Source organism: Bactrocera oleae, chromosome 4 (genome assembly GCF_042242935.1).
Source record: "Bactrocera oleae isolate idBacOlea1 chromosome 4, idBacOlea1, whole genome shotgun sequence".
NCBI classification, from domain to species: domain Eukaryota; kingdom Metazoa; phylum Arthropoda; class Insecta; order Diptera; family Tephritidae; genus Bactrocera; species Bactrocera oleae.
The window spans coordinates 47,446,869-47,460,579 of record NC_091538.1 but is presented as its reverse complement, the minus strand read 5'-3'; the positions used below and the strand labels follow the sequence as shown (position 1 = coordinate 47,460,579).

At 33.5% G+C, this 13,711-nt stretch overlaps 3 protein-coding genes across 6 annotated transcripts in view; 1 reads left to right on the top strand and 2 right to left on the bottom strand.

The window, feature by feature from the left end:
* The window catches only part of LOC106616190 (UDP-glucosyltransferase 2-like), a 44,606-nt gene that overhangs the window by 15,657 nt on the left and 15,238 nt on the right, over positions 1-13,711 (bottom strand). The window lies entirely within an intron of this gene.
* The window catches only part of LOC106616199 (UDP-glucosyltransferase 2), a 64,227-nt gene that overhangs the window by 35,282 nt on the left and 15,234 nt on the right, over positions 1-13,711 (bottom strand). The gene's annotated exons all lie outside the window — the stretch shown is intronic.
* On the top strand, positions 4,612-8,857 carry LOC118680897 (F-box/LRR-repeat protein 2). Of its 2 annotated transcripts, XR_011396124.1 has the most exons (4): positions 4,612-4,867; positions 4,934-5,169; positions 6,839-7,132; positions 8,627-8,857. XR_011396124.1 is itself a non-coding variant. In XM_070108790.1 (2 exons), the coding sequence occupies exons 1-2, from the start codon at positions 6,797-6,799 to the stop codon at positions 8,690-8,692; spliced, it is 402 nt and encodes a 133-aa protein (XP_069964891.1). In that variant the 5' UTR covers positions 5,819-6,796; the 3' UTR covers positions 8,693-8,857. The 2 variants fall into 2 exon arrangements, 1 of the variants encoding a protein (XP_069964891.1); XM_070108790.1 differs by lacking the exons at positions 4,612-4,867; positions 4,934-5,169 and having other exon boundaries at positions 5,819-7,132.

Here is a 13,711-nt window from a genome sequence, read left to right as displayed (position 1 = left end):
TCAATTAAAAAGCAATCAAAACGAACGCTTTTGTAGCATATAAGCAAAGTAAAGATATTTTGTGATTTATTCATTTAAGGATATAAATTAAAGACTATAATTATATCTGGTTAATATAATATAATTTACTTGTGCTTGCTAAAAACATTAAAAAAAAAAATATTTGAAAAAATGCCAAAAGGTGGTCCAAGTAGAGGTACGTTTTTCAATAGCCTTTTTATGACAGATCACCCGTGAGTCGTGTCAAACTGTCATGTTATTTTTGTTGTAGAAAGACTTACGCCTGAACAACGTTTACAAATTGTTCAACTTTATTACGAAAATTTACTTTCTGTAAAAAATGTATTTAGCGAGCGAGGGTATGTAAACAAGCAAAACTGCCGCATTTGGGGCGAAGAGCAAACTAAAGAGATTCAAGAGCTGACAGATCTTGTGATATCACACCTGTGGTGATATGCAAAGTCTAAAGCCTATGCGGACAACCCCGCTTCGATTCAGGCCGTGAAGCAAAACATCAAGCGTTTCATTCGCCAGTTACCAGTCGAAATGCTCGAACGAATCATCGAAAATTGAACTCAATAGGTGGACCATTTGAGACGTAGCCGCGGCCTACATTTAAAAGAGATAATCTTCAAAAAATAAAAGCCAAAGAATATTCCTTTGAATGGTAATAAGCATTTCCCATTAAATTAGAATTTTCTATGTTTTTTCTTTAAAAAAGTAGGAAGCCTCCTATATACGAAATGGATCACTCCATATATACGAGTACTTAAAAGCTAAGAAAATTACTTACATATATAAATATATACCTGTTTGGGAGCATAGATTATGATATGTACTTAAAATATATGTACATGTATAGAAACATGAATAATGCCTTTAAAGTGTTCCACCTTGTGACCAAAAATTGTCTAAATCGAACCAAACTGCTCAAGCCCCTAGATACTGAATATGTGGACCCCAGTGCCTATAGTTGACTTTTTAAGATATATAATTGAAATTCATATAATAAAATAAATAAATGAAACTCGCGATCATAGTACGTTTTGTGTCAAAAATGGGTCGAATCGGATCAATACTTCTTTAATATATAATTTTGCCAACACCTGAAGTAATTTCCCTTTCAAGTTGCGAGAGTATAAAATGTTCGGTTACACCCAAACTTAGAACCCTAAGCTTAATTTTAATCTTCATATTGATACCATGGTCTTGAAAGCAAAAGCTGTCCTCAGTTTTGTCAAACTTTGGTCTAAAGGATTTACTGATCCGTATATTACTAAAACACTTAATACAACTTTGGTTATACCTATATTGAAATATGGCTCTGTTGTATGGAACCAAATTCATTCTGACAAGTTAGAATCTGTTCAAACACAAATTTTTACTTTTCGCCTTAGGGTATTTCCGATGGGATTCTAGCGTAAGTCTACCTCCATACACTAGTAGTTTAAAACTTATTAATCTACCTACACTTTCTAGTCGTAGGGAAATGCTTTATTTTCTTAGTGAAAATCTTGAATGGAACAGTTTGCAGTTCTTTTCTCCTTTTTGAAATTAAATTTAATATCCCGGCTCGCTTTTCGAGGCAGTTTAGACCTTTACTGATAAAATCCTGTATATCAAATTTTGAACTAAACGAGCCATTCCGCCGTATATGTCATGATTTTAATTCTCATTCCAGCACATTTGACTTATCTGACTCACTTTTCAAAATTAAAAAGACCTAATTGTTTTCTCTTCTTCTATCTAAATATATAAAAATGAAACCCGTTTCCCGTTGTCACGCCAGTTTTCTAATACTCTGTAGAAGGTTCTTATGGAAAAAAATATTAAGAAAATGTCTCAGAAATATTGAAAAAATACATTTAATTTTGGATATTTTAAAAAACGCGCGTAACGAATGTCATTGTCATTCACTGCCATGGACTATATTGAAAGAGCATCGTTCGTTCGGAAATGTGGTTACTTAATTAAATTCTATCGCACTAATTTACTAATTTTTGAAAATTACTCGCCACAATTAAATGTACCGACTTTGACGGTAATATTAATCATACCAGTGATGATTTCATTTTAATGTAAGTATTTAATAATAATAAAATATGTACATCATAGTAAGATTTCAGAACGCAGTATACAAACTTCGCATAACCTATTTAGTAATCTGTTATAATCTGATACACATAACCTAATATAGCGCTATTAAGTTGAATTTGTTTGTTGTGTTTTAAAGACTAAGAAGTTTGTTGTTTGCTAATAAGTGTTTGTTAATCACGGTAAGTTCACAACTTAATATCAATTTTTGGTAACTTTTGATGACTACACAATATTAATGAATTATGAAATTAGTAAAGTCCTTCTCAGTTATGGCGAGACCATAGAAATAGGGATTAATTTTTATATGGAGGATATTATATGTAGATTCCAGTTTAAATTGAATAGGTACTCATACCTAAGATAGGACAACTGTCAGCTATACAAAATAAAGTGGCATCGAAGCTACGCTATGACGGTGCGAAGTTCGCCGGGTCAGCTAGTAATGAATAAAAATGTAACAATTTATTATATCGTAACTATAAATCTTAACTGTTGAAATTTTTGTTTCTGTAGTTGAGCAGTTTTAGATCTCAACACTTAAAAAACTAGGGTAAACGTTGGGTTAATATTATTATAACAAATATTAAATTTTATTTAACGCAGTCAAAAAACGTAATTACCAATAAAAATAAAAAAAGGAAAAACTTAACTTCGGTTGCACCGCAGCCATAATACCCTTCACAAATATAAACAATTCGTTACAAGAACTTTATTGCGATCGTTGAGTTTGTATGGCAGCTATATTCAATATATAGTGATCCGATCTGAACAATTTCTTCAGATATTGCATTATTGCTTTAGATAATAATCCATTTCAAATTAAAAAAGAGGTGTGCAAAATTTTAGATCGATATCTCAAAAACTTAGGGACTAGGTGGCGTATATACAGACAGACGGACATGGCTAAATCGACTGAGCTCGTCACGCTAATCATTTGGATATAACATTAACGTTTCTATAATAAAATATTGACTTTGAATCACAATAGTTACGAAATTTATTTGAAATGGTTTTTTTTTTTTTTTAACTTTTGAGTGTTTAAGTTGCTTACAAAATATAAAAACCGACAATCTATTAATATCCTTGATGATCTCTATAAGTGAAGTGTCAGTATATTCAAAATGGAAAACAAGAATTCTTATAAATTTTGTGACCTGCTTCCTATCAGGTGATCGATTTCCAAATTTCGGTCATTTTATTATTAACTGCATTCCGACAATTCGCTCTTATTTCCTTTTTGTTTCTTACTTTAGCGCATACTGCTATGCATACTTATTCCTACACCCATTAATGAATATACATATGTATGTATGCACTTTTTAATGCAATCAACTCTCGTTACATGCTGTAGTAGTTCTTGGCATTGCAGTAGACTGTGTCATAAAACAAGGGGCACACAAAGAGGAACTAACATTTCGGAACAGTGCCATTTCGATGTCCTTCGGCTAGGCCGGTTGGGCACATAATCTGTACATAAGCACATATTCATATGTACACAGACATGCATATATGAATGTATCTATGCATATGTGTGAATGGCTGTATAATTGAATGGCAGCATAGTTGCCCCACATTTTTGCCACAGCCATGGTCCCGTTATATGTATAAGTGTCATACATGTCATATAGTTTTTTATACAGATAAGTATCTCTATATATAGTAAATACATATGTATGTATGTTTAGTTGTGTGTTTCTTGGTTATGAAAAGATTTTCACTTTCTTGATGGAATACATACAGACGTTTATAAATATTAATGTGTGCATACAATGCTTCCACTCGTGGTGACAACAGTGATGCGGTTGGCATGGGAAAATATAATATAAGTGAATAGCTGACAGCTTTATTGGCGACCAGTACAATTGGTTGTTCGATATCCGCGCATGTTTTGTAGATACCCTGGCTTGTAGGAAGAAGAAGAAAGGACGAAGAAGATGTAGACGTGCATTTCTTGGGATCAATAATGGACTTTACTGCAGTTAAACGCTGGTCGACAATTTCGTCGATTTATCGGAGTTATTGCACACTGTTGGGTGCACGATTTTGTCAAAAAAAGTGTTGAATTGAGGTAGAACTCTCCGGGAAAGTGTCAGTACTAATGTCGTATTGAATAAGATAACGGAAAATCGATAAAAATCGGCGTAAAATCATAATTAAAATCGTTTTAAGTACTAGTCCTATTTCTCTGCGATCTATTATATAGGCTCAAAACTAAAGACATTTATCGAGACATCGCGATGTTCTCATCATTTACTCAGTAAAATGTCGAACTTTCGATACTACGAAGTATTAAAGAAAATTATCGATATTTTATATCCGCAGTCGTATCGTTACTACTAAAAACGGAAGAGAAATTATCAAAATATGTCTGAAATATTTTTAAGGGATGCTGCCGAGTTGACTGAGTCCTTGGCCGGATAAAATTCCAGATCAGTTTCGATTACGTTAACCCGACCGTCGTGGAAACGGCTTTTTATTTGTGTTATAGTATCATAACATATGTAAATAAAAAGCCATTTGAACTGACCAATATCAAAATTACGTAATATCCTTTGGACAGATGTATCGAAACAGGCGTTGTTTGTTAGGACAAGTTCTAGGCAGTATGTCCGTCGACCCCCAAATACGGAGTATCTTCCAAATTATACATACTGTCAAGACAGGAATGCATGGTGGCCTTAAAAATTTGGTATGGGCATGTTTTTCGTATAGCTGTGTAGGTCCCATTTATACAATCGATGGGATCATAAATGAAGATGTGTATGTGAAGGTATTAAGAAACATAATGCTGCCATATGCCAATTGAAATATGCCTTTAAAATTAACTCTCCAGCAGGATAACGATCCAAAACACTCCAGCAAATGGCTAAAACTTGGCTTAGCCAAGAAAATATTGGTTTAATAATATGGTCGGCTCAGTCCATGGATCTCAACCCTATAAAAAACTTATGAGCATCAAACGCAATTTTTAAAAGCAATCCCCGATTTCTAAACAGCAGGTTTGGCATGTTGTTCAAAAGGAATGTGCGCAGATCAAAACTCAACGATTAAAGGCCTATTTTCATTGGATCGGTAAGGTCCTCTACCCACCAAAATTAAAAATTATCTATTGTTATAGTGCATTGTCATTTAAGTTATAATAATCAACATAATCAAACACACTATGAACTAGTTTACAAATCTTATCGGTACTTTTCGGCGAAGAAAATAAAAACTGCTATTTCAGTAAATAACCATAAATAGGCGAATGTGCGCAAAAATATCAAAAAAGCACAAAAAAGTAACAAATCTAATCTAATTTTTCTATTCTCTATATTCTATTTTACAAAAACAATGTACAAGCGATCAACTAACGAAAGGGAATATGCAAAAAAAAAAAAGTTATATATTTTCGCTTCTACTGCTATTTTGGGAACAGATATAAACGATAGAGAATATTTATATTAAAATTGGTTTATTGTGCCCTGAAATATGTAAAACGATGGTGATGTGTCTGATGTGCGATGGCGATAATCTTATCGCTTATCTACTTATATACATGTCGATACAATGTCGTTGGCATTGCGATACCTTGATATAACATAATTGAAAGCAAAGTGAACTCAATTCGACATGTGCGACAATTCGATATGTTAGACTTGGAAATGATGAAGAAACAAGCAGTATATTTCGAAAATAGTTCTGACATAGGGAATACAGACAAAGGAAGAATTCAGAGTTCTGTATTTCTATTAGTAATTTGCAAAAAGTGTTTTGTGAACCAAAGGGTTAGGTCATATGGTTGGATTTAGGTGTATAACATATTACACAGTATATATTATATGGGATGTTCTATTGGACCTAACTTTGTAAGATTATTTGAAATGTTGTTGATTTTCGAAAATATTTTTGACTCAGTCAGAGAAAAATTTTATCAAAAAAGCAAAAGTTTTATCTTCGGGTAAACATCTATCAGACGTAAGCGCCAACTTATGTTTTTATGCCCTGAACAGTGTATATTAAGTTTGCCAAGATATTTGTGACACCAAAAAGTAAACGTTGGAGACCCTATAAAGAATACATATATAAATGATCAGAGTAACGAGCTGAGTCAATTTAGCCAAGTCCGTCTGTCTATCCGTCCGTTCGTCTGTCTGTATTACGCCAATTAGTCTCTCAGTTTTTGAGATACTGATCTTAAACTTAGCATATAACCTTTTCTCACGAAGAAGCTGCTCATTTGTCGGAACCATCGATATCGGACGACTATAGCATATTGTTGCCATACAAAGCGAACGATCGCAATCAAGCTCTTGTATGGAAAACTTTTTCATTTGACGAGATATCTTCACCAACTTTAGCATAGGTTATTGTCTAAGTCAACGGTGCAATCTCCGACGAAATTGTTCAGGTCATGTTACTATAGCATATCTATAGATGCCATACAAACTGACCAATCAAAGTTTTTGTGAGGTGTATTTGTGAAGGGTATTATAACTTCAACCGAAGTTGAATGTTTTTTCTTGTTTTCTGTAAAACTAGCGCATTCCCGGAAATACCTTGGCGTGCGGCTACAAAAAGCTGCGCAAATTCTGCAGAAAAGGTTGTAAACAATTCAATGACAATGCCATTACCTGTCTGGCTAAATTCTGTCACGACCTAATGGTGCTCAATTTACACAGCTGTGAGATACATAGCGATACACTTACAATAACAATACATGTACATGAAAGAAAAACAAACTTCTGTTTTCTCTTCACAGACAGTCACCGATGCTTCGATACGACAGATCGCCGCCATTTGTCCTAAATTACAAAAGCTTTGCATTTCGAAATGCGCCGAACTCTCCGATCTCTCGCTAATGACTCTCTCACAGAATAATCTATTGCTGAATACGCTTGAAGCATCTGGCTGTCGTAATTTCACCGATATCGGTTTCCAGGCATTGGGCAAGAATTGCAAATATTTGGAACGCATGGACTTAAAGGAGTGCAATCAGATAACCGATTTGACGCTGGCGCAGTTGGTAACCGGTTGTCCCAGTTTAGAAAAACTGGTAGGTATGAGTTGGAATGGCGCTTTTTCTGAATATTTTCAATATAAATAACTTATATTTGCGGTTTTTATTATTGCACAGACTTTGTCGGGGTCAGCTTTAGTATAACATCCCAGATTGCCGCCGGAAACGTATAGTTTTCGAGATATTTGCATTTTATGTTGAAATTTTCACAAATTTTATTTTAAAATTTCTCGATTTATGGTTAACTTTTCTTTTATATTATGCACTTATTATACACTAACACTTCACTACAATGCTTCTACATATTTATTTTATATTAATTATTTAAATATTTGCTTTAAATAAGCATTTTATTTTTGCACAATTTTCGTTATATGCACAATAACAAATGGGTTCCATGTTGACAGATAATAAGTGTTGCCATATTCAAACGAATGAAAGCAATCAATAAAAAAGAAATAAAATTTGTGAAAATTTCAACTTAAAATGCAAATATCTCGAAAACTATACGTTTCCGGCGGTTATATATATTCGTGATCTGGAGAATCTCCTCTATCCAACCATACCCCTCTTAACCCTGAAATCGTGGGATGATATACTAAAGTATCCCCCTTTGTCGCACTGTGAGCTTATCACTGACGATAGAATACGTCAGCTGGCCGCGGGTAGTTGTGCAGCTGAGAGTTTATCCGTTCTCGAATTGGATAATTGTCCATTAATCACCGATCGTACATTAGAGCATTTAGTATCTTGTCACAATTTACAAAGAATCGAGCTATTCGACTGCCAAATGATAACTAGTAACTACTACTAGATAATAGAGCTGATCGAAGTTTTCTATAGTACAGATCCAAGTCCTTAAGCTAATATACCTATGGTGAGAGAAGAAGTGGTCGTTAAAAACCCTCCAGCCCGAAATCAAGGGTGCCAGTTCTTATGAGACTAGGGCGTATTCAAGAACTTCCTCCTTGTCCGCAGTTACAAAAGTGGTGGAGTTTAAAAATAAATAGATCTTTGCTATAAATAAAATCAAAAAGTTACTCACCTCTAGCAACTCTGTAGTCTGACGATGACGATGTGCTCGTTGCTGAAATGTGGTTGAAGAAAAACATTAAGTTCATTTCTGACCAACAAACAAACTCTGGTTCTACTTGTATTATTGGTCGCTAGCAACCTATTGCATTTTGCCTTTAACCCAGAGATTGCTTCTCTGCCACGGCTGCTGAATAAAGGAGGACTCGGCTCGGACCCAGACTTGCTTACAAAGGTAGCCGTCGCTACCTGTTTTCACTCATCACCGGAAATGGCTCAATCCTCCTTTCTACGGTCAAACACCCCAAATTCAATGGAGTCTGCCATATTAGCGAATTCGCCAAACGTTGGTGCCGCTCCTGTCCGTGGCTTATTGTCGAGGGAGGCTCCCCCTCCTGTGCCGTCAGGCCCTTAGAAATGAAATTTTGCTGAATTTATGGCTCACTACTTCGAATTTAAATGAATTAATTTTAATTAATTTGTTTGTAATTTTTACAGAATCGTCTACCAAATACCGGCCATCGGCTTCGCCAGAAAATTCTTGTGCAAGGGCTCTACTGCTGATGTTTGTATATACATATATACTAGTACATTTCTAATTGTTTTGACGATCATTATGACATCGCTAACACTCACGTATCTCTTCTCGGTGATTTACTATGTTTTTTGAAAAATAACCAAAAACAACAAAATGACAACATGTATATGTTATGAAAACAAAAACAAACCTTATAATACTATATTTTTTATACATTTTTTTATAAAAAAAAACTGAATAAAAATATTTCCAAATTGAAAAAAAAATTATTTGTTTATAAAAAAGTAGAATAAATTTAACGTATATATTTATATCTCATTGGAAAGCTGAGAAAGAATCGTAACATTAGGCCGGCTAGTTCCTAAAACTGAAATTTTGAAAATTCATATCTCCAAAATTTTTCAAATTTTATCGAAATAAAAGAAAAAAGTTCCCAATATTTTGCCTCAAAGAAAAAATTTTTTTGAATATAAATTTTGGACGGAATGACCATATACATATATTTAATTGATTGAAATGTTAGGAAGATATAACACTTAAGTTGACAAGCAAAAACCCGAAAAAAATTTATAAAATTAATGAAGAGGTTTTTTTGCGTATAATTGGCAATTACTATTTAACACGCACATACATACACACATATTTATTTTCAATGTTTTTGCGCAAACGGTAATTCGAGTATTAGGACAAGAAGATACGGCTAGAGTTTGCTGAGGTGTGTGAAAATATTTTTTTGATTTTATGCGATTTTGCCTGTATTGGAATGGAAATTTTTAGTTTTTCTGTTACATGTTTTAATCGAAAGCGATATTTTACCTATATATACACACACATTCATACATACTATGCATACGGAAATATTTTATTTTTTATACATATGAAAATTGCAAAAAATGCACATACATACAAACATACATTCAAACAAGTAAGGAAAATCTAAGTTCGGGTGTAACCGAACATTTTATACTCTCGCAACTTGCAAGGATCAAAGCCCGGGAAATTACTTCAGGTGTTGGCAAAATTTTATATTAAAGGAAGTATTGATCCGATTCAAGAAATTTTTGACACAAATACGTACTATTATAGAGAGCTTCATTTATTAATTTTATTATATGAATTTCAATCACACATCTTACACATTGACCGATACTTTCGGTAAAAAGTCAACTGAGGTTCACATATTCAGTACCTAGGGGCTTGAACTGTTTTGTCAATTTTTGGTCACAAGGTGGCATACTTTAAACGCATCATTCACGCAAAGTTTTATCCCGATACAATCCTTGTTGCTTGATTTGCATAGTGGAAAGTGAAATAATCAGATGAAATTTAAAATGGTGTTATATGGGAAATAGGCGTGGTTGTAATCCGATTTCGCCCATTTTCGCACTATGACATAGAAATATAAAAAGAACGTTATACACATATACATATATGTATATATACATATGTAATTTGGTTGAAATCGGTTAAGCAGATCCCAAGATATGGGTTTTCACCTAAAAGTGATAAAATTTAATGTCTCTGGCGTGTTTAGTGCTTGATTTATCGCGCTTTTAGTAGTATCGTTATATGGAGTGGGCGGGGTTGTCACCCGATTTCACCCATTTACACCCTTTCGATAGACATTTGTTCTCAGGGAATTTTGTTATTATAGCTTTAGCGGTTTAGGAGATATGCACATTAAACCTATTAGAGGGCGGGACCACGCCCACTTTAAAAAAATTTAACTGCAGATGTCCCTCCCTATTGTGAACCTATATACCAAATAAGAGTCTTGTATCTTGTTGTGGGGCTTAGTTATGGCAATTTATTTGTTTTTGAATAATGGCGTTTTGTGGGCGTGACAGTGCCCCGATTACACCCATCTGCAATACCAACCGTCTTACGGCATCAAGAAACATGTGTACCAAGTTTTATAAAGATATCTCAATTTTTACTTAAGTTACAGCTTGCACAGACGGATGGACAGACGGACAGACGGACAGACAGTTACCGCGATTTCAACTCGGCTCTTCACCCTGATCATTTATATATATATAACCCTATATCTAACTAGATAAGTTTTAAGTGATACAAACAACCGTTAGGTGAACAAAACTATTATACTCTGTAGCAACATGTTGCGAGAGTATAAAAATAGATGCGTTTTAATCTGTAAGCCTTCATGCACGGAATGGACTATTTTCAAATGAATATACCAATGATTGGACTTTTGGTAGAATTGAAAAAAAGTAGATTTGAAAAAAAGTTGCGATTTTTATTATAAAATTGTGGGAACTATATATTGTGGGAATTTTCAATTTTTTATATATAAATAAATTTCCTATAAATTTCAAGCCATCCGGCCAAGGCCATTTTGAGAAAAAATGGAGGAAAATTTTGAGATAAACGCGTTTAAAGTTTCAAGTCCGCAACTCAGCGCTCCGAGCGCTCCTTCTTCTAATTGCTGTATCTTCGAATTTTTAAAAATCACTTTGTTAACGTATTCTAGACATGTTAAGAAAGCGGGTCACATGGGGTGACCCCCTTAATTGTAGACACAATAAGTGCTGACTTTAATTTTTGTAAAATCGTTGTAACAAGCTAGATTTATGTTGTGTAATTCACTCATATAACCTTACTAGGTAGAAAAGTTTTTTAAAAAATTTAAAATTTCGGAATTTCATATTCATTATATTCATAAAATAATCTTTGACTATTTGAATATATGTATTTATTTCTTGCAATCTTCGATTTCACAAAACTTGGTGGACGGTGAAACGAACAAACAACTAGTTTAAATAAAAAATAAAAATAAAAAACAGAGCGTATTGAATGTTTTTTTTAGTGAGCGGAAAATAGTTATTCTTATTGAAGCACAAAAAATATGTATAAATGCTGTAGGCCGAAAATTTTTTAGAGTGACTTACGACCATTGTAAGAAAATAGTAATAGTAGTTCCAAATATTGACTAACGGATTCTGCTGGTTGCAATAATTTTAATATATTTATTTAAAACAAATTATTAACTTTTTTATTATTTTTCTTTTGGTTTAGTCATTTACCATTGTACGATGTCTATAATACAAAATTTACGTATTATTGTTTTTTCTAAATTTTTTTTTTATGTTTTTTGTTAAGTAGTTTTATACTCCGATCCATTCGACCAATAAAGTATAAAACCGATTTCCGTTACCGTTTTGAAAACAACTCAAAAAGTGCAAAACAATTAAAATTATTTGGAATAAATATATAAATTTTCGAACACAAAAAAATTAACAAAAAAAGGAAATAGTTTGCTATCAAATTAGAAACAAATGAAGACATATAAAAACTTAACAAATCACAAAACATATACAAATAACCAAATATGCAACATTTTAACAAAAACATACATAAGTATGTAGTCAAAAGGGCGCGCAAAGCAAAGCGTAACTTGAAAACAGTACTGTAATTAAACGTTTCTTCTTAGACCAACTTACATTTCATAAATGTGTATTAAGTATTAAAGCAAAGTACATACGTATTCGTAAATACGTATAAGCATATGTAAAAAAAGTATTAGCGATAATAATATATAATATACATACATACATATATACTATATGATAACATGAATATTAGATTTGCAATAAGCGTCAAACAAAATTAAATTATAAAATTGAAAAAAAGAAAACAACAAATTATAATAAAAATAAATTATTTACACAAGCTTTTTATATACAACAATAAAATAAATATATATACAGCTGTTGACAGCTATTTAGAAATGTTCCCTTTTTATAGGTAGCTGATAAGTAAGATAATATAATGTTTCGATATACCGTTATTTATTTTCCTAAAAGTCTTGCATTGTCTGTGCTTCTCTATTTACTACTAAATTCGCTCAGTTTTGTAGTTGTGCAGTGGAAGTACTGTTAATTTTTTTACACATAGTACATGCGTCACGTTATACAAGTAGAAGGTGAATTAGAATTAATTAGAAACAGTTGTTTAAAGTAGCACAATTCCATACGGCGATAATTTTTAATAATAATTTTATTGATTTCTGGTAAGTATTTGTTTCAAAGTTGTTGTTTAAAATATAATTAAATGTTATATTCAAGCTTTGTAATGGGGAAAAGCAGCAGCTGTACACCTGCCCTACGCAGCTCCACTTTGGACCTCCGTTATTCTGGAAAGACGTACACAGAAATTGCGAATCAGGTCAAATGCCCCAAAAAAATAGGTTTCAAGGCCCTTACGCATACACAGAATTTTAAAACCATTGCCAATGTTACACGCATAAAAATACCCCGGAAAACTTCAACAGAAATAGACCGCAGAGTCATTACCATCTCCCGAAGAGACCCAAAAAAGTGTTCTACTGACATTCTACGGGAAATTCAAGGCGAATATGATGTCCAAATATCCAGCGTTTGGTCGAATCTGGACATCACGGCAGAGCAGCACGCAAGAAGCCACTTCTAACTAAAATTCAAAGGAAACGACGCGTAGACTTTGCCAACTCTCATTGATCTTGGACTACAAATCAATGGAAGTATGTCGTTTGGAGCGATGAAACAAAAATTAATCGCATAGGTCCTGATGGTCGAAGGTATGTTCGCCGACCAATCAATCAAGAATTTGATCCTCGCAATGTTTCGTGCGTAGTGAAGCATGATGGAGGATCAATAATGGTGTGGGGATGTTTTTCTTGGAACTGTGTTGGTCCACTCTATAGGACTGAGGGAATTTTAAACAAGGAGAAATACGTTGACATCTTAAAAAACGTCATGTTGCCGTGGGCTGAGAAAAATTGCCTGTTATATAGAAATTCGAGCAAGATAACGATCCAAAGCACACGGCAAAGTTGACACAAAAGTTTTTTGATGAAAATTCTACCAAGTTTTTGGAGTGCCCATCGTCCAGCCCAGACTTGATTCCCATAGAACATCTCTGGAGTGATGTTAAAAGAGCCGTCAGTACCAACAAAATCCCAAATATGGATGCCCTTCTTGATGAAGTTAGGACGGCATGGCAAGCAATACCTGTGGTGCGCTGTCAAAGTCTTATGGTTAAGGTTA